Genomic DNA, 21,956 nt, shown 5'->3' with positions numbered 1-21,956 from the left:
AGAAGTAAAATAGAATATACTTCCTGATTGTCCTATAGGAATCGTAAGGAAATAAAAGGATATAACTTCAAAGTGGGTACTTTGGGAGACGGAAGTAAGGGAGAATTTCAGTATTACTTACAGTGGGAACCAACAGACAGTATTCTAAAAAAGATATAAAGGACATAAGGGTATTATATAAGGTATTTGTGTAAACTTTCCTAAATACCAAAAGATAGAAAAGGGGAAGGAGATAATAAAACAGATCATGTCACTTAAGATATTTTATATATATACATATATGACATGAAAATAAATGACATAAAAAAGAAAGGGATTCAGAAAGGTTTAAAAAGGAAGACGAAGAGCCCAAGGGATCTTTTTTAAATCACAAAGGCTCAAAAATATCCAAATTTATGAAATCATAATGATAGTTAATATTGGTCACCTTTGGAGGATACTGGAGAACTAGTTCATTATTTTGAAAAATGGCAAAGAAAAAATCAAGCATTTATCCAGAACTTCCTAGGTGATTTTTTTTTTTTTTTTTTTTTTTTTTTTGAGAGAGGGAGAGAGAGCACAAGTCAGGGAGAGAGAATCCCAAGCAGACTCCACGCACAGCTTGGAGCCCGACTCTGAGCTCAATCCCATGACCTAAGCCAAAATCAAGAATTGGACACTCAACCTACCGAGCCACCCAGGTGCCCCTGTGTGAACTACTATCTTGGTTAAACAAGTAGAAGTGCCTCTTTACAGAAGCATTTCAGAAAATAAATGCAGAAGGAATGATAGTATTAGAATATCCCCCTTGCAGCTGCTTATGAATTGGTGGCTCACATTAGCTGCTGACATCACAGAAAAATACCCAGATGTTTATGTATGTGCCGACGAAAAGACATAATATGAAATTATTTTATGAAAAAATTCCACTCTGATTAGGCCTCTGGAACAGGGTGTGTTCACATCATCACGGTCAACATTTTATACTGGAAAATTCTTACTGTGGGAGCTGTGCTGTGCATTGTAGGATGTTGAAATTTAAACCCAGTATCCCTGGCCTTTACTTTCTAGATGCCAGTAGTGTACCCCTCCCCACTCCATTGTGACAACCAAATGTGTCTCCAGACATTGCCCAGATGTACCCTGGGGAACAAAATGGCTCCCATTTCAGAACCACCGCCCTAAAACTACCAGTTTAGTCTTCAGAATAATCCATTTAATACTCACATCTCAATTTAGATGATAAATTGTCATCAGAAATATTTGATCGTATTTTGATTTTATAAAAGTTACAGTTGAAGGGCACTTGGGTTACTCAGTCGGTTGAGCATCTGACTCTTGATTACGGCTCAAGTCATGATCCCAGGGTAGTGGGGTCCAGCCCTGCTTTGGGCTCCGTGCGGAGTGTGGAGCCTGCTGGATTCTCTCTTTGTCTCGCTCTCTCCTTCTGCCTCTCCCCTCCCCTCAAAAGAAGTTTATAGTTAAAAAAGTAAATGTATATACTCAAGTTGTTCTAACTAAACATTTTCTAATAGCTGGAGTATTTGTTTTTAAGTTAAACTGAAAATTTAGTTTCTCAGTCACACTAGTCACATTTTAAATGCTTAATGGCTGCATTGGACTTGTTCCTTCTTTACTGGATAGTGCAGTATCTAAGAAAAAAAGGAAAAAGGAGATAGAGAACCTAGAAGTTAAAAAGTATTTTAAAACATTAACCAAATACAATGTGTGGACATAATTTAGATCTTGATTTGAACAAAGCAATTGCAAATTTTTTTTTTTCTAAGAAAGGCATATGAAGGAAATAGAATGTTGGAATTCCTTCAAAATCTTCCAGAAAGGGGGCTGTTTAGGAAGGGAGCATGGATGACACAGTCTTGGTCACGGGTTGATAATTGTTGAAGCTGGACGATAGGTACATGAAGGTTCATTATACTTTTCTCTCTGCTTTCGTACATTGTTGAAATTTTCCACAATAAAAACCAAAAAGCCTCCATTCTTGGCCATGATGAAATAGCAGGGGCCAAATGTACCCAGTCACTTTAAACCACTAAAAGATAGGACCAAATATATGAAACAGTGATGTGCAGACACTGGATAACAGGCAGCACAGGACAGTGATTTTGGGGAGAAGGAACAGTGCGAGGTGAGCCCTGTGGCTCCCTCAGCTTACTTCAGGGAGAGCTTCCAGGCCACAATGTAGGCAAAAGGAACCCGGCGGGAGATCTAACATAGCACTGCAGTTCTTAGATGTGGTAAGCGGGTGTCAGGAGAATATGGTGAACAACTTTCTGGCAGTAAATTTGACAATTCAGAAGAAATGGGCAAACTTTAGAAGCCATGAACTATCAAAAGTTCCTGAAGAGCAATTAGAATAGCCCTCTTTTTACTAAAGAAATTAAATTTGTACTTAAAAACCTTACCACAAAGAAAGCTCCAGGCCGAAGCACATAACCGAAGAATTAATAGCAATTCTACCTGAAGAGGAGGGGAATACTTCTCAACACATTGTATGAGGCTAGCATTCCCCAGTATCAAAACCACACAATGGAAACTACAGACCAGTATCACTCATGAACCTTAGATGCAAAAATTCTTTTAAAAAGGTGAGCCGATTTAGAAAGTTAGCAAATGAAATCCAACAGCATGTAAAAGAGTATTACATCCTAACCAAATGAGTTTATCCCAGAAGTATACAAAGTTGATCTCACGTTTGGAAAGCCATCAGTGTAGTTCATTATGTGGACAATACACAAAAACCAGATGATCATCTCAGTGTATACAGAGTAAATATTTGCCAACATCTAGCATCCTTTTTATGATAGAAACTTTCTGCATCTAAGAATAGAAGGACATTTTTTATCCAGCTTATGAAGGGCATTCACCCAAAACCGTTAGCTGATACCGTACCCCTTGGCGAAGGAATGGAAGGAAGCTTTCTCCTACTGATTGCGAACAAGGAAATGCTCACTACTCACCTCTGTTCCACACTGTTCTAGCCAATGCAATAAGGAAAAAACAAAAACCTATTTCAGACAGACATCATTTCTGTGGAAAATGTTAAAGAATTTACAAAAATGCTGTAAGTTCTGTTAGTGCATTTAGCAAGGTTGCGGAATACAAGTTCAGTACAGAAGTTCAAAATCAGTTGTGGCTCCGTCTACTAGCAATGAACAGTTGGAAATCGAAGTTTAAAAACAACACTGTGTTTAATAGCTTCAAAAATATGAAATGCTTAGGGATACATTTATAAGACCTGTCTGTATACTGAAAAGTACAAAATTTTGCTGAAGTTAAAATAAGATGTAAGTAAGTGGAGAGAATCATTGTGTTCATGGATAATAGAATCAGGATTTGTTAAAATGTCAGTTCTCTCCCAAATCTATAGATTTAATGAAATTCCCAGCAGGGTTTTTTAGAAATTGACAAGCTTATTCGAACTTTGAAAAAGAACAAGTTCCATGACTCACCCTTCCTAATTTTAAGACTTCTTATAAAGAAAGCTGCAGTAATGAAGACATCATTGTATTGGGGTAAAAATAGACCCATATGGCTCAGTGGAACAGAATAGGGAGTCCAGAAATAGATTCACACATATACAGTCAGTTGTTTTTTGGCAAGGCAATATCAAGGCAATTCAATGGAGAAAGAATAGTCTAACAAATAGAGCTAGAACAATAGAATAGTCATATACAAAAAATGAGCTACAACCCTTACCTCATACCACATGTAAATGGGTCATAGACTTAAGTAAGAACTAAAGCTAAAAGCTTTTTGAAGGCAAGAAAAGAAATCTTTTCTTTTGCCTTCTTTGAAGGCAAGAAAAGTGATCTTAGTTTTAGCAAAATAGAATAGAACACAAGAAGCATGAACTACATTAAGGAAAAGGAATCAGAAGTTTTACTTCAAAATGAACTTGCTTTTCAATAGATGCTGTTAAAGGGCAGGCTACAAACGGGGAGAATGTATTTGTAACACATACAACTAATGAAGTGTATCAAGATGAAGGGCTGTCACAGGGGCAATATCTAGCCTAACATCTGCTTATACACAATCCTTACAAGCTAATAGTTTTTCCATTTTTTTAAAAAGATTATATATAAGCCCTCGACACCTAAAATACTTACCTGCTGGCCCTGTGTAGAAAAAGATTGCTGACCCCTGAACTTTTATACAACTATCAATACTAAGAAGACTAACAACCTACTCAGAAAATGGGCAAAAGGTTTTAGCATGATCTCCACTAAAGAAAATACACAGACAGCAAATAAGCACAGGGAAAGATGCTCAGCTTTGTCAGTCACTAGAGAGTGTGAATTAAACTTATAATGAGCTACTACCACAGATGCACTAGAATGACAGACTTTAAGACGGACCATACCAAATCGCTGGTGAGGAAGTAAAGCACCTGGAACTCACATACATACTGGTAGAGACTTAAAGAGTGTAACCACTTTGGAAAATCATTGGAGAGATTCATGAGTGCTAAACGTGTGTATGCCATATGATGCAGCCATTCCTTTCCTAGTATTTACCCAAAAGAAATGAAAGCTTGCATCCATGAAAGATGGGTACAGGAACGTGTGGCAGTATGGTAACAGCTAAAAGCTGAAAACAAATGTCCAGCAGCGGTAAGTGGTTGCAAATTATGGTCTGTCCACATAAGGGGATATTACTCAGCCATTAAAAGGGATGAATTACTGAGACCCAGCATGATGGTTCTCAGTTAATGCTGAGTGTAAGAAGCCAGACCAAAAAAACTGACTCCATTTGTACGAATTCTATGGAACGTAGAATGCGCAGTAACAAATCAGTCAGCAGTTGCCTGGGCAGGGTCAGAGGGGATGGATTACAAAGGAGGACAAGGTGTTGACTGTGATAGATATATTTGTCATCTTGGGGGTAACAGGTTCACTGTTGTGTATGTTCATCAGAACTCATCAGGTTGTACACTTGACGTGTAGTTTGTTCACCAATTACACTTCAACTCTGAAAACACATTTAAAGAAAGTCTATTTTTCGAATATTTTCAAGTCTGAAATTGTAAAGCTACACCAGGGTAGGAGGAGTAACATAACTTCCATGTGCCCCTTATCCCTGCCAGATGTAACACTGCCATATTTGTTGCGGCTTTTGAAAGCTTGTCGTGTGTTTGAAGTCCCCTTGTGCCCTTTGTCATCCACGCTCCTACCTTCCCAGGGTCTGCTACGCTCTGGCGGGGTCTGTAGATGATTCACTTTACGCCTGTCTCTTGAAGAACACTCGTGTTGTGCAGTAGCGAGGTGTTGTAGTGTCGTTCAGCAGCAACAGCCTGAGATGATAGGTTTTAAGAAATGCAGGACCGCACAGAGAAGTGGGAACATTAAATCAGAGCAGACTTGCAGCTTCATTATTTGGAAGGCAGCTTCTTCACTGCACTTCCTGAAAAAGCTCATGGCTCAAAGAAATCAGAAGAAACAAGATTTTGCTAGCAGATAAGCATCTGAGAGTAGTAAGCAAGCATAAACACACGTAGCCAAAAGGAGCTAAAGGTCAGGTTTGATATGGTAGGATTGATTAGTTCACTTAGAGCCAAAGCCGGAGGCTTCAAAGATGGGAAAGTCCTTCCCTCCCTTCTTCCCCTCCCAAGCAAAAAAGGGGGAGGAAGGCAGCAGGAGTAGCCATAGTCATTCTGAACATGTGGAAGGGATCCAGGAGAAAAAAGACAAAAACAAAGATAGTACCCAAATGGGGTGGGGGACGGGAGGCCATGGGTGCCGTGGGGGACTGGATATGGAACTCGCCTCACCTGTATTTATTTCATGGAGTGTGAGGGAAGTCATCTGCCCTCATGTGTTCTGGCGATAAATAATTATAGAGAACGTGCTACGCTGAGTGAGCCTGTGAACCTGGTTGTTCAGGATGGGAAGTGGGATCATAGATGGTATCATGAAGAAGTTGACCCATCATGCCAGTGCCGTGTGGACAGAGTCCAGTCACGCAATACAGTCTTGGATCCTTGTGCCTCAAGTTTTAATTTCGAATTAAGCATTAATGAGCTGAAGAAACCTATGGGTTTGTGTCCTGTTTACAGCATCAGAAATCACCATGGCTTGGGGGAAGCGTTCTCCCGGACTTCACCCTACTCTTGACATAGAGCTGCTCTTCCAGCCTTCGTTCTGTGTCAGGGTTTTCTGTGTTCGTAGCAGCAGCAGTGTTAATACTTTGAGCAGAGTGGACTACTCTAGGGAATAGGAAAGCCTCTTGGGAGGAGGTTTTATTTTCAGTCCTTGAGTCAGTAATTTTTTACAAAGATGGCCCCATCATACCGTCCAGACAGATAATCTCTGGTTTGTTGCTTATCCTTTTAGATTTTGTTACCTGGAACTAGCCACTCAGTCGTCAGCCTCCTCACCCCTCGCAGACATGCCTGCACGCACACAGGTTTTTCCACACCCATCTTACTCGATGCTAGCCAACTTGAGTTTGCATTTCCTCAGCAGTATCTTGCACCATTCCGTTTCTCTTTGTAACGAGTTGATCTGAAAATTGCTTTCTCCATCTCCTTTGTAAGGTTGTTTGATTTTTTACACTGGGTCCTCAGTAGTAGTTGTTTGTTGCTGACTGACCGTGCTCCCTGAGCCCGCATCTTGAATCACCCAATGAGGGAGAGAATATGTGGCACGATGTGTGGCAGTGCACCTTCTCTTTCGCTTGTTCTCTTTCTTCTGCTGGCTGTCATTGACCCACAGATGCTCTTACCGTTCTGTCTTGCTTTCCTCCTTCATTTGAAACAAGGAGAACTAGTGGGGTGTTTTTTCTGCTTGTCCCCTTGAACACATGGCAGGTTACACCAAGGACCCGTTAGTACCACTTCCCATTTTAGCCTCCTCATGAAAACATGTTCACAAAAGAATATTGACACAGAGTTTCAGTAGAGATTGTGTCCATGAGGGAACCCAAGGTGACTTAACCATCATGTAGTTTGAGAAGTCCTCAAACTATTGGAAGGCAAATAGGGCAGCAGGGTTCTGGACCTGTCAGACATCCCAAGGGAGGCGAATGGTGGTGAGCCTGTTTGGTAATGACGCCTGGAGTATCGTCAGGACAAGTTTGTAAGCTGTACGTCTAAATGTGGAGGTGGACACAATGGATATACCTATTACTTGGTTGGGTTTTTAGTTGCTTTTAAACCACGCACTGGTTTTCTAACTCTACTCCATGTCTCTTGTTTGTTTACAGCCATAGGTATTAAAATACCTGTCTGACTTGTGGGAATATTGTGCTCATTCACTTTAATTTTTTTTTTAATGTTTATTTATTTTTAAGAGAGAGAGAGAGAGAGAGAGAAAGAGAGAGACAGACACAGAGTGTGAATAGGGGAGGGGCAGAGAGAGGGAGACACAGAATCTGAAGCAGGCTCCAGGCTCTGAGCTGTCAGCACAGAGCCTGACACGGGGCTTGAACTCACAAACTGTGAGATCATGACCTGAGCCGAAGTTGGACGCTCAACCGACTGAGCCACCCAGGCGTCCTCATTCACTTGAATATAGATCAAGATGCTTAAATATACTGTCTAGCACAAAGACAGTTTCCTTAAAAAATATAGATTTACATCAGAATTAGTGATAAGAATTAGAAATTGTTAAATGTATTTAGCCTCCTACTAAATTTAGAAATTCTGTTCTTTCATCTAATACTGCCCTCTGTGGCTACCTGCTTACCTCTCCTGCAAAACGATTTCAGAATTTTTTTTTTATTTAAGGGAGATCTCTTTTGGGCCGAGGGGGGATCATGTAACAAGTCAATAGTATTATTGCCATTACTTCATTTGTTTTCACTATTTGATTGAAATACAACTTGTAGTCTTGTATATTAGTCAAGATCACTATCTTTTCTTTCCATATTTCTAAGATATGTATTCTATGTGATATGCACTAAAACTTAATGTTTAAATTTGAATCTGTTAAATTGCTATGAAATGTGATGCTTATATTTACAGTAGAGGAAAATTGAGGTAGAAATGTTTTTATTTACTAATATTCTAGTAGCAATCCATAAGACCTAGAACTCCAATTTTTTTTCATATAGGAAATTGTTCGTTTTGACTCTTCTTTTAATAAATTGTCAAGTAGAATACTTAACTGTGTTGATTTTGTGTGCAACATCCTATTTATAGTTTACAAGAAATGCTGTGAACAATTCTGATTTGTTCCACTAGAGGGCCCTCTTAGAGAGGTTTTTCCTTGTAAAATGTCCTTGGACGTGGTTCATGACCATTGAACTTTCTCAAAAAGAATTTCAGAGAAAAGCTAATGCTTATTCTTTCAGAATATATACCCACAGAGTAGTTCTTTCTGAGATGTTGGTGAGCCATAGTTGGTAAATTTGCCTTTTTCTCTCCCTAGGTCTTACACAGATGAAGTTTGTTGCCTATTAACTGTTAAAGGGTAGACTCTAAGCAAAATTATTAATAAAGCCTTTTTCACTAGTCTGACTTGACAACATTATCTTACATAATTGTATGCTCTCTTTCTTGCTGCCCCTTACCCCCACAAAAAAAGCTCACCATGAATTCTGGTTTGGAGTGGGGGAAAAACAGGTGCTATATGTAGAGGTATGTCAAAAGCATGTATGTCCAGAAAGAACATTATTCTTTGGGAAAGATTTAATTAGGCGACTGTTGAGTGAGGTTTTGTCTTCTGAAGCCCAGAGTCCTCGGTGTTCGACTCCTGTATTTCTTTGCTGTACTGTTGCGATCCTTTGTCAAGGCCCAGAGGAATACAAAAGAGTGGAAGACTCGAGGAGTGTTTGGTTTCCACCTGGCCCTTGTTTATACTGCTTCAGTGTGATCTGCCCTGAGAGCAAAGCAAGGGTGATAGGGAGTCTTTAACATTCTCCTTCTTTTCTCTCAGATACAGAGACCATAGTACCATTGATTCGTGTCAGGCTGGCTTTGTATTTTGAGTTCTGTTCAGTATGTACTCCTGAATTTACCTGCTATCCAACTTACAATGCACAAAAATCACCTGAGTACCTTGTTAATAATACAAATGTCCAGGCCTCTGCCCTAGAGATCTTAATCAGGAGATCCGTCTCGTCTCGTGGCTGGGCATCAATACTGTTTTAACAGTCTTCACCATCCCCCTCCCTCACCCCTCTAGTTTTTTGTGTGTGGGCAGACCAAAGTTTGAGGTTTAATGGAAAGAGCAAACTAGACCGGTTTTCTTAGGAACCTGTTTGCTTGCTATAACCTTGAGCAAGTTTCTTAGTATCTCTGAGCCACATGTAAAAAAGATAATGCATTTCTCTAAGACTGTAATGATGACTGGATCAATTAACACACAGGATAGTGGTTATAACCAACTTGGCCCACAGAAGGCATTCCACTCCGCCCTCCTCGTTACCCAGAAACTTAACGTTTGGCTCTTGCCTACCTTACCACCCTGATATTTACAACCTTACCTCCTCTCCAGCTATGGTAGTTTTGTCATTCCCTAAATAAGCCTCCAAGGAGGCTTTCCTTACATCATTTGTAATCAGCTGTCCTAGGAATGCTTTCTGCTGCTTCCTCTTTAGTCATTTCTTACTTGTCCTTGAAGACCATTCACCTGTCATAGCTTCTGTGACCACTCTGCCCTTCCTGCATTCTCTCCTCCCTCCCCCCTCTCACATGCTGGCTTTGCTTTCCCCTGAGAGGCATGGTGCCATAATGAAAGGAGCAGGAGTTCTAGAAGCAGGCAAGGATGTGAATCCTGACAGCCTGCAACTAAATGTGTGAGGTTGGCCAAGATGCTTTAATTCTCTTTTTAATGTGCAAAATGGGAAATAATATCATTGTACGGTATTGTGAGGAGGGAATCTTATGTGAAGCGCACAGCACATAAGCTTTCAATAAATAGTAGCTGTTTCTTTTATGATAATAATTTTGTGTAGCTTTCTCCTTATTCACCTCTCTGTTCAGTGCATAATAAAATACTGACATTTATATAATGGATTCCCCGTAATTATCTGGTGAAGGAATGAATGGGTCCATGAATAAATGATAAGTACATGAAAGGCACTTGGAAAACTACCAAACACTATTGAAAGGTTCTCTTTACATTTGAGTACTGAGTTTTCAGATAGGAAACCTATGTACTGTGTATTTCAAATTTTATTCGAGCATGATTATATATAGCTAAGTTACACTGTTTCAGGAGAAAGCGAATTTAAATTTCAGAGGTCTTAAGGACTAGAGAAATGTCACATTATGTGCTGATAAATCTTAAAGTTTAAGTTCAAATTTACTCTCTAACAAAAGCTGTCAGGATTTTTGAGGTATGGTTTTTAGATGATTTATCAGTTGAAATTCCCTAATTTATTTCATATGAGGCATACCTCATTTTATTTCTTTACGTGCTACAATTCTTCAGATATTGCATAATATTTCATTATTATATTTGTTATGGTGACCTGTGGTAAGCAAGAGGCTTTGCTACTAGCTCACGTGGTGGTTACCATTTTTTTGGCAATAGAATTATTTTTTAAATAAGGTATGTACATTGTTTTTTTAGATAATGCTGTTGAACACTTACTAGACTACAGTATAGTAAATAACTTTTATATATATGACATGTTTATATGTGTATATATAATATATATATATATATATATGTTTGGTTATATAGGAAACCAAAAAATTCATTTGCCTTGCTTTATGGTGATAGTCACTTGATTAAGGTGGTCTGGAACTGAATCCACAGTGCCTCCCAGATACATGTATAATGTGGTCATTTCATAAAGTCATCCTCTAACGGTAACCTACAAATTGTCAAAAATGTTTCCTTACATTTAGCAACATTTCATTGAGCTGGATGAAAGCAGACAGAGATTACTGCAGAAATGCAAGGAGCTGATGAAGAGAGCTAGGCAAGTATGTAACCTGGGCGCAGAGCAGACGGTTCCTCAAGAATACCAGACAGTAAGTATAAAAAGTATATACGGCTACAAGTTATATACTCAACACGTTATTTTTAAGCTCAAAGTGTGTAGTCATTGTAATGTGCCATAAGAAACATAATGTGCTGAAAGAAATAATGGGATTTTCCCATTTTTAAGCTGAATGTGTATGTCATCAATCTTAATGGATTTTCTTTACTGTCTTCAAACTTGGGCACAGTTGTCGGTTGTTGCTGTCCCCTTGCCCAATTACCACTACCAGAACATTCATTCTTGCGACAAAAGGCTTTTTTCCCCCAACCTACCTGTAAGAGGTGGGGGCAGGAGGTGGGGTGTAATTTTTTAAGGACACATACCATTGGTAATTAGTTTATAAGAAACAGTAAATAGAGGATGTTTAGAAAAAGGCAAAGTGAACATATTTTTCTGGAAATGAGGGTGCTTATTTATGGTTTGATCTTTAGGGCTAACATCTGTTGGTAAGAAAAGGAGAAAAGAACCTTTCCTCCTTGTATTTTATGTGCTAACATACTGTTCAGTTCAGTTAATAAATGAGACGCTGCCCGTAGTTCACGTTCTACCATGACTTGGGGCCCCGTGACCCTAAGCTTTATCTGGCAGGTAGGGATCACACCTTGTCCAACATACCTACTTCTTGCAGAGTAATGTCTAAATAAAATAGAAAACTACTTTTAAAATATTTAGATAAAATAAATACTTTATCTTAATTTCAGTAGGTAGTGAAATATGTATTTCCCTATTTCAATAATTAATGTCTAATCTCTATTTTAATAACTAATGAATGTCTACTAAAGATATAAATAGAACTGGAAAAAAACTCATTTAGATTAGAATTTTCAAATCCTCAAAGATTTTACTCTACTGTATCAGACACAGACACCACAGAGAACGGATTAGGGTACATAATGGGGATTTAGTAGCTCTGAGACAAATTGTGTGGTTGTTGTTTCTATAAAAATATACTAGAACTTTTCTTAAGTACGTTTAGTTACAAAAGAAGTAAATATTAGTCCAATGTCTGTAGTTTCTTTCCGAGTAGCAGTACAGTTCTACCCTTGATAAGTTGTACTGTTTTTGAAAGAAACAAAATTAGAAGATAATTCGTATATTAAAAATGTTACTGATCTATCAGGCCTTGAACAAGACAGATACTTCTCTACTGAAATTTACATCCGAGTGTGGAGGGTGGGGCAGACAAACGAATTAAAAAGCAAATAGATAATGTCAGCTATCGACAGGTGCTGAGAAGAAAAATAAAACAAGGTAAGAGGATAGAGTGTCAGAGAAGGTTCCTTTGAGAAGATAACTATTTTAGATGATTCCTGAATGCAGAGAAGAAATTAGTCAAGTGAGTGTTTGGGGAGAAAAGTGTTCCAGGCAGAGGAAATTGCTCCTCATGAAGCCCCGAGGCAGAAGTGTGTGCGTCATGTGTCAGTATGGAAGGAATCTCAGTCGGTTAAAACTTGGTAATCCAGGCATAAACGAAGGCACAAGTCACACCATGTCGGGTCTTACAGCCCACAGAAGGAGTTTGGGTTGTATTTTGAGATGGCACCCACTGGAAGATTATGAAGAGGGATGTGGCTGACGGGCATGTAGGAAAGCACTCTAACTGCCAGCCAGGTGAAGAATCAAGTAGGGACACAGAACTAGTGCAGTGAGACCGTTCAGAAGATTATTGCTTTGGACCAGGCCAGAAATAATAGCAGCAGGGATCGGGGTAGGAGGCTGGAGAAGAGGGAAGCGTGCCAATCTGCGGATCTGTTACTGACAGTAGCAGGACTTGCTGATGGATTGGAGGTGGAGGGTGAGAGAGAAGACCAACCCCTACATTCTGCCATTGACTGAGATGACGAAGATTGAAGGAGAAATAGGTTTGTTCACATTGGTAGGGAGGGTGTGTGAAGTGAAGATTTCTGCGTGACCATCTAAGATTTAGGATGCCCGTTAGGGAGTCAGGTGAAGACACCCAGCACATTTAAGTCAAGCACAGGGTGAAAGCCCAGCGGACAAGTCACGTCGACAGCGGATACTTCCTATCTGAAGGGCTGTAGATGTTGAACTGCTTTCGGAACGGTTAAAAGACATAGATATTAATGTATCATTTCAAGGTCTTTTTCAGAGTTTTAAGGTTCATTTTGTACTTCATACCACGCGATCATTGCAGGTTGTGCTACAGCACAGTGTACCATTTTCCTCCCAGATAGGAAGGGGTCTGCCCTGACTTGTCTCTACCGCCTGGACTCCAAAGGTCGTACAGGTGACCCTCGAACAACAGGGTTTAAACTGTGAGGGTCCACTTACGTGTAAATTTTTTTTTCGTGAATAACAGTGCTCTATTTTTCTCATGTTTTTCTTAACATTTCCTTTTCTCCAGCCTCCTTTATTGTAAGAGTACAGTATATAAAACATGTATTATCCACAATATGTGTTGATCCACTGTTGATGTTATCAGTAAGGATTCCAGTCAGCAGTAGGCTGTGGGTAGTTATGTTTAGGAGAGTCAAAAGTTATACGTATATTTTTGACTCACAGTGGGGGTCGGCCTTCCCAACCTTGTGTTGGTCGAGGGTCAGCTGTACTACGGTGAGATTCTGCCGTCAAAGTAACCGGATTCTTAAGATGCTTTTGTCGTTCTTCATAAGTACAGTATAAAGTTCTAACTTCTTGCTCTCTTTCAATGCCCCACATATTCTGGACCCATTCTACCAATTCAGCAAGTACCCACCATTCCAAATGGACACAACTCCTCACCCCCCATGGTATGCAGCACTCATTCTTTTTTCCAAGCTTCCTGTCTCCCCTCTGCCTTGCTTTTCCCTAGCTACTTGCTCTAAGGCCCAGAGATGAAGTTGAGGCCTCTTACCTTCTCTTAACTCTCTTGTAGCTCCTCTAGCATGAACTGATACTTCCCTTAGTCTGTATGATATGTACTGCTTACTGTAATACTCAACATTGATACTCCGCCTTAAGGTGTTACCCAGTGTTATTCAGTCAATATGTTTCGCATTTTTTAAAGTGTAAGCTATTTGAAGGCCTAAAGCCCTGTTTAGTTCCTTTGATTTCTTGTATGCTAGCATGCTGTTGAACACATAGTAGATACTCAGCAGAATATTTATTCAAATTGAACTGCCTTTCCTGTACTGTCTGCTAATAATAGACCATTCTTTTCTTCTTTAGGCTTTCCAGGATCTTCCAAACACGTTGGATGAAATTGATGCTTTATTAACTGAAGAAAGATCAAGAGCTTCTTGCTTCACAGGACTGAATCCCACAGTATGCTTCTTCCCCTTTGGCCTCCCTCAGGCACCGCCACTCTCCCCACACACCCCACACGCACGCGCGTGCACACACTTCGCTCCAGTGCCGGCCTCCCACTCTGTACTAGAGCTCTTGGTAATAATAAGCTAGACAGCAGGAACAATGTGCTTTAAATGCCAGATTCTGAATCTATTAGAATTTTAAATAGACTCTTCCTAAGGAACACACTGTTCTGTGCCTTTCCTTTATAAAAAGAATAGTGGGGCTAACCTGGAATACTGCAGCGTCTAGTTTTTTTTGAGGATGAAAAACACTTTCAGTACAAGAACATAAATGAGTTGCATACAAACAGTGTGACACAATGGGCATTTTCACTTCACGTTTTAATTGATGCACAATTCCCTGTAATTTTATCCTTTGGTAGATTTGTCTTCAATATTCTTTTTCCCTGGCAGGTCGTTGAGGAATACACAAAAAGAGAAGAAGAAATAGAGCAATTAACTGAGGAACTAAAGATCAAGAAAGTTGAACTGGATAAATACAGGGAAAACATTTCACAGGTAGTTATTTAACCTTTATCTTTTCTTCTGTTGCGTGCTCACCATTTATCCCACGGGCACATAGAACGGCGCAAAGTGAAATTACATGGAACGAATAGTTACACATGTCCTCGTGGCTAGATTGATACTACATTTCTTAGGGACAGTTTTCTATCAATATAGTAATACTTCTTTTGTGTTTTTATATTGAATTTATTTGCAGGTAAAAGAAAGGTGGCTTAATCCTTTAAAAGAGCTCGTAGAAAAAATTAATGAAAAATTCAGCAATTTTTTTAGTTCCATGCAGTGTGCTGGTGAAGTTGATCTGCATACAGAAAATGAGGTAAAACTGCATTTCACGTGTTTCCTGGCGAGTAGTTTTAATTATGTGCTGAGAGTACTGTGAATTGTTAATTCTAGAATGAGGCCTGTGACAGTTTTGCTTACTAAAAAATCGTTCAAAGGAAGGAAAATACCACTGCGGGAGTCCATCGCAGTCACTTGTGTTTGTGTGTGTATGTGTGTGACATTTGAGATCAGTCGCTAGCATCTTACTGACTTTTTGTATCCGGGGAGGTAATGGTTATTTGGCTCTGCGTGAATTGATTTATAAATCCACCACTGTCCACATTACAACATTCCTAAGCAGATTGGCAAACTTGACTGAAATACAGTCTATTAGTGGTTTCCGTTTTTAGCAAGAGAGAGTACACAGGAATGAAAATATTTGCAAATTTGTTACTAGTTTCTTGAGTTCTAAGTTAAGGCATTGCAAGTATAGGTAAAATAATTTCCTTTCAGAAATACATCAAGTGATCAACTGGGATTTGCTTTAAAATAATTGAAAAAAGGCGTTGGGGGAATTATAGATGAGAAACAGGATGATTGTTTAATCCTCACGGTTATTTTGTAAAGCAGGTACTGTACCTCAGTTTTCTTTTTTTTTTTTTTTATTTACAAATAAACTGCAACAACAAAGTATCAAAGAACTAGTTGCCGTCTACAGGCCTTTAGGCATCTTCACAGATCTGTTGAAATAAAACTACAGTCACTAAATTTACAGCTTTTCCTCTTCTAATGGATTTATTCAGTCTCTTTTCAAATAGTAGTATGTAAGTGCCCGAGAAACCTGGAACCTTCAACAAGTATGTGAACGTTTCACAGGAGGACTATGATAAGTATGGCATCCGGATTCGAGTCAAGTTCCGCAGCAGCACGCAGCTGCATGAGTTAACTCCACACCACCAGAGCGGGGGTGAAAGAAGCGTGTCCACTATGTTGTACTTGATGGCCCTTCAGGAACTCAATCGATGTCCGTTCAGAGTAGTTGATGAGATCAATCAGGTGTGGAGCTTACTCCTTTACCTGGGTTTTATTGCATCTTGTGGTGGATCTAAATGTAATCAGTATCATTGTTGTTTAGGGAATGGACCCGATCAATGAACGGAGAGTGTTTGAAATGGTTGTAAATACTGCTTGTAAAGAAAATACATCTCAGTACTTCTTTATTACACCAAAGGTGGGTAATGAGTAATCTTAAAGAGCTCATGTAACTCCGAAGTCCCCTGTGGCTTCATCATGTAGCAGATTTTATGGCCCAATACATAAAGGTGAGCAGAAATACTCCCACAAAAGGAACTCCAAGGATTACAGTAGTATTTACATTACTAAAGGGGACAAGTTCCAGTGACATACTTTTTTTTTTTCAACGTTTATTTATTTTTTGGGGGGACAGAGAGAGGGGGAGGGGCAGAGAGAGAGGGAGACACAGAATCGGGAACAGGCTCCAGGCTCTGAGCCATCAGCCCAGAGCCTGATGCGGGGCTCGAACTCACAGACCGCGAGATCGTGACCTGGCTGAAGTCGGACGCTTAACCAGCTGCGCCACCCAGGCACCCCTCCAGTGACATACTTAATCAGAGACCTTATTATTGCAAGAAGAAACGTAGGAGGCATAGAATTATGTTCTAGAACCAAGATTTCCTCCCTGGTTTTGGCACTTACTCCTTCTCTAGAGAAGTTCTCTGTTAGCACTTTTTTTTTTACAAGTGGCAGGGGATTCCACACTCAGACCTGAGATGCTCATGTCCCCAGAAGGGCCCGTCCAGGGATGCACTGCCCTTCACCATTCACCAGCACCACTGCCCTGACCCAGAGGAAATCGCAAATTAAGCCAACGTCGTCTTTTCTCACATTAACTTCGATAAAAGCAGAATCATCCTTACAGAGAATTTTCCGTAAGCTAGAACCATTACAACAGGAAATTGTCTTTTGTTACATCTTGTGCTGTAGGTGAATTGTAAGACCAGTAAACTCAAAGCTGTGTTTATTAACGTTACTGGATTTTCTTTTTAAAACTAAGTATGCATGAAAAATTTTATTGGCAAGTCCATCTTAAATGCACACTTTTATTGAAGAGTATAATCTGTCTTCTGGGTCTGGCACATACTCTCTGGAATAGCCAGACCTGTTAATGCTCTGTTGTCTACCAAACACCCTGCCCTTAAAAACCCACCCCTCTGTCACACACTTTTCAGGCTACCAATCTTCCACGACCGTACAAGTTGCTTGTGAAGTGTCTGGATAAATGAGTGAAAGAATGGATCCCAGGGATGTTCTGAAGGACTTACTTCCAGGGTCAACCTAGGAAGCTGTAGGATCTTATTTGGCCTGGGAAATACTGACAAGGCATGTTGATCATTAGGCCGGGCTTCAGGCGCGCTCGCTCAAGGAAGGATCACAGTCTGGCAGGGTTTATGTTGAACTGAGAACTTCAGAAGTATTTCATTTATGTTAGAAATAAAGTAACATTTGACTTGACCCACCACGTGAGGCCGGTAAATCGTGCTTAATATACGGCATTATGTGCCCCTTTGTTTTAACACAGCTCCTGCAGAATCTTCCTTATTCTGAAAAGATGACTGTGTTGTTTGTCTACAACGGTCCTCATATGTTGGAACCTAACAGGTGGAACCTAAAGGCTTTCCAGAGGCGGCGGCGGCGCATCACGTTCACTCAACCGCAGTGAAAGTAGAGGGCGACAGCTGTGACATTTCTCTGGTTAAATCCTGTTTCTAAGTGTGGCTCGCTTGAATAAAAGGAGATTCACTAAAGACTAAGAGATCAGTCATTTTTGGAAACCTGTTAAACACAAACGGGTTGATGATTGGAGACCGTAGTAACTTCTGTCTGTGGAACATTATCCGGTAGTAGAAATTAGTCTTCAGCTTTTGTTGAACTTGAGTCCTTGGCCCTCTGGCCGTATGTCACGGGGTTCCCACGATAAAAGGTGTTGACTGTGTTACATCACAGGTGCAGGGGAAGTGTGGTGGGCCTGCTAACCTCCAGCTAGAATTCCAGAGTAAGTTTAGTTACTGTCAGAGTCTAAAGAGGACTCTGCAGCTCAAGTCATAGTTTCCTCCCAGTGTTCTATTTAATTTTTTAAAAATTGATACGGAAATGTCTAGACTAATGTATAATAATTTATGACAAGTCTATTCATTTCTTCCTATTAAAAAGGATTACCTTATCTCCACTAGGAAATGTGATTTTATGGGCCTTTAAAAAAAACTTTATGAAACTTGACACTCTAATTGTATTGGTATCTCAAGGGAAAAACATGCTGGGCTTCAAAAACGGTAGGACTTGTTTGAAATGCCACAAGGTGGCCACTAGATGATGCAACATGCAGCAAAAGATTGACAGAAGAAAATCAAGTTTTTAAAGAAAAACCCTGTAAAGTGTGTGTGGGGAGGGTTTGGTTTGTTTTTTTTAATTTAAAGTCAACTGTATTTTACATCTTCAATTTCTAAAAGCATTTTTATAATTATTTTTAGAAGGGTTTTTTCTTAAGATTTCATATACTGGTTTCTACAGTTTATATTTGAAATTTCTCAGTGTTATGTCAAGAGTGAGGGAAAGCATTGATTTGTTTCAAAACATACTGTTTCTAGAACTTAAGCTTTGAGGTCCTTCCTTACCATGTTGATCCTACCCCACTGTCCTAGAAAATGTAGTTTGAACTATTTTCTTTGAGCATGGAAGAATTAGGGAATCATTTGTTTATCTGTGAGTTACACTAATTGACAGTGCCAAAACAGTTCTATTCTTTTAAAAGATAAATTTTGTAAGATAATGGACGAATCCAAGAACACGTCTCTCTGAACAACGGATTGGATCCGTGCCAGTCATGACAGAATTATTTTTTGACTTGGTAGCTTGAATAAATTGCAGAATTGCATTCAGTTTGGGCTTTGTATATTCATAAATAGCCATGGAAATTTATATTCTTATTAGGTCAAAAAATAATGAACTGCAAGTCTGTATCCTCTCACTTGGACATTTTCTCTTTAAAAAGGTATTTTTTTCTTGAAAAAATTTTAAAAGAGCCTTCTCAGTCTAATGCATGTATTATGAAAATATTTTAAAAAACATTTTTACTGGTGTAACAACTCACGTAAACATTGAAAAACTTGGTAACCTATTAAAGGGACAGTGCTCCCAGATGTTTCTGTTGTTTAATACTTTGCTTTCCACCAAAATATCTTTACTGATACACGCTTACTGTCCTGTGTTTTGTGTCTGAGTGCCAACCATCTTCCTTCTGCAGGCTGCAGGCAGGTGACCCGTGAGCAGGCAGAGCTTGAAGATGAGTTGTGTTTGCAAATCAAATGGTCAAGTTTATTGCAATTTACATATGCCAGTAATTATTCCATACTTTGTTTGTAAGCATTTTATATTTCTCTACTGGACAAATATTTAGTTTTACATTGGATTTTGAACTGTAAATGAAAAATTATGTATCATTTTAACATATTAATAAGAGAATAAGTCTAACACATTATATTCTCAGCCACTTAAAACTTCATATATTTTCTGCAAGGGTTGATTTCTAATTACATACAAATTGTACAGACGCCAAGTGAAAGTCTGATTTGATGAATAAAATATTCAAAACCTGAAGGTGACAAGTATTTTTAATGAGAAAATCCTCATTAATTTGCCTAAGGAGAGAGTCTCCATTCAAAGATTTTTAGTGTTCAAAGTAAAGATTTTTTGCTTTCTGACTGTCTTTTGGACACGTGCTTGTTTTCTTTGGAGTATGAATCTTTAGTCTGTGAAAAACGTAATTCTGTCCTGCCATAGTGTGTGTCTGCGTGCGTGCGTGTGTATCTCTGGGGAAAAAGACCTCTGTGGGAAACGCTTTGTTGGTAATAAATGCATATTTTCATATTCTTTTGGAGTATGGTGTTTTTTATTTGAGAGAGAGAGAGAAAGTACATATGCGGGCAAATGAGTGGGGAAACGGGAGAGGGAGAGCAAGAATCCCAAGCAGGCCCTGTGCTAGGCATGGAGCCTGACAGAAGGCTGGATCTCACAAATTGTGAGATCACGACCTGAGCCAAAATCAAGAGTTGGACGCTCAACTGACCCAGGCCACCCAGGCACCGCTAGCCTAGGTTATTTTAAGTGAAAACTGTTTTCACACTTTCAACCTTATTAAGAGTCATTTTGTTTTTCGCATTTAGTGGAAAAACCAGTCTGTCTGGTGTGCTTTTGCCTGTCCATGTTCAAAAGCCATCAAATATTTAGTTCTTTGCCTGCCTGCAAGGAGATTACAGTCTAACGGAAGCAATGAACATAATGAAAAAAGGTTTCAACCATCTGAGGACGCCACCTTACAACACGAGTGGCAACAGTTTTTAGCCTGAAGCCCTAGATTTGCTAAAAACGTTCACAAGAATCATTTTGTCTTCATACATTAAGCTCCTGTCTCGACTCCGTTCCCTTGTGAAATGAGAATACTTCATGCACAGAGTTGTGGGAGGGAGATGAGCTGAGGGGCGTCAACGGCACCCGGCATCCTAGTGGCACTTCGTCAGTGTCTCATTTTTTTCTCCAGCTTCATTGCAGTTTTGTAATTTAAATCTTAAAAAGCATAATATACGGTGTATTTTATACATCGAGGTCTGAGAATTCCCTTTCAACTGAAGTTAACGTAGAGTTCTATTTTATTGATTGTGTCAGTTTTTCAAAGGACACAGGCACCTGTACGCTTTGAGGGAGACTTTTGATGTAGAGATAAAATTATTTTCTTACACCTTCATGAAATTTGAATCCAGTCGATGAGCTACCCTCAAGATCCTCCACTCTGTCTCATTACTGTGTACTCACACCATCCATTTTGGAAAGCTTCTAATTAATAATACGCTTTGCGCATTGGGGAGATTTGACTCTATTGACCATTCGGGCTTATTTTTTATTCCCGGGGGAAAATTTGGATTTTGGGGGGTTGTTGTCGAGACAGGACTATGCCCTCGTTGCTCTGAAATTAGTTAACTGGCGATTGGTTGGAAGACTTTGGTTTTTTTAGCTTTTTCTTTTTGTTTGTAGCCAGCTTTGTTGAACCCCAAAGAGAAAGAGCATGACTGCTCTGCCTAGATTCATTCTAGAGGGTTTGGAGAAGCTGAGAGGGGCCTATGGGCAGCTTTCGGACTCTGGACCCCAGCTTCATCTGAGACACTGAGACGCAGGCTGGCTGTTCGGGGGCAGACTGCCATAAATTGTGCCTCACCTTTCTGGCCACCCATTAAGAAACTCGTTATTTCCTTTATTCTCTTGGGAGCAAGCTTCCACACTCGGGTGGCATCCAGGCCCACATGTGAAGAGGGGTGGGGGAAGGCACAGTGCCAGGGGGTCCCTTCATTCTTGCCAAATACCCACTGGGGAGTAGGTTGAGACACATCATTTCAGTGTAGAAGTTTGGGGACAAACTGTCCGGTGTTACGATAGAATAATAAATTTTAAGTTCTCTTCATATTATTTACAATCTTCACGTAGTGCCAGTGTTGTCTGACCTGTCATTCTTCACCTCCAAATATTAGCTGCTAGGCTGGAAACAATCTTCCAAGTGGCTTAGATCATTCTCTTCACAGTCTTAAATCATGAAGGGGAATCGTTGGAGTGATTAGGCTAGCCCTGGTAAGCCTCAAGTTACTTTGTAAACTAGATGGAGTAATAATCTGTTTATAAGCTGTATTGTACTCTCCAAGTATTTCCACCCAACAACCCTTTAACTGTAGATCAACAGAAACTTAGCAATGGTAAGACTTCTGCAAACTTTTACTATCGGTAAATGGGAGAGGTGAGGCTGAAGAAACAGGCTTAATTTTTTTTCCAGGATAGCATGCTGCCTTTTTATCAAGATACCTTGCCTTCTGGATTGTTGGGAGCTAC

At 39.7% G+C, this 21,956-nt stretch overlaps 1 protein-coding gene across 5 annotated transcripts in view; it reads left to right on the top strand.

Annotated features, from left to right (window-relative positions):
• SMC5 (structural maintenance of chromosomes 5) overlaps window positions 1–19,955 on the top strand; it is a 96,674-nt gene extending 76,719 nt beyond the window's left edge. For 2 of the 5 annotated variants that reach the window (XM_040449376.1, XM_040449378.1), the window contains exons 18-25: window positions 10,796–10,921; window positions 13,638–13,682; window positions 14,101–14,196; window positions 14,637–14,741; window positions 14,944–15,063; window positions 15,885–16,064; window positions 16,144–16,239; window positions 17,608–19,955. In XM_040449376.1, coding sequence (XP_040305310.1) covers window positions 10,796–10,921; window positions 13,638–13,682; window positions 14,101–14,196; window positions 14,637–14,741; window positions 14,944–15,063; window positions 15,885–16,064; window positions 16,144–16,239; window positions 17,608–17,748 — 909 coding nt within the window. In that variant the 3' untranslated portion in view covers window positions 17,749–19,955. Of the gene's footprint in view, window positions 1–10,795; window positions 10,922–13,637; window positions 13,683–14,100; window positions 14,197–14,636; window positions 14,742–14,943; window positions 15,064–15,826; window positions 16,065–16,143; window positions 16,240–17,607 lie in introns of those variants that run through there. The other 3 variants (XM_040449377.1, XM_040449379.1, XM_040449380.1) reach the window with 3 other exon arrangements.
• Window positions 19,956–21,956: the final 2,001 nt, after the last annotated feature.

The sequence above is a fragment of the Herpailurus yagouaroundi genome, unplaced genomic scaffold (assembly GCF_014898765.1).
Source record: "Herpailurus yagouaroundi ecotype Mexico unplaced genomic scaffold, PumYag 199, whole genome shotgun sequence".
Classification (NCBI taxonomy): Eukaryota; Metazoa; Chordata; class Mammalia; order Carnivora; family Felidae; genus Herpailurus; species Herpailurus yagouaroundi.
Note: the sequence above shows the minus strand (reverse complement) of the source record. Positions and strands in the feature narration are given on the sequence as shown.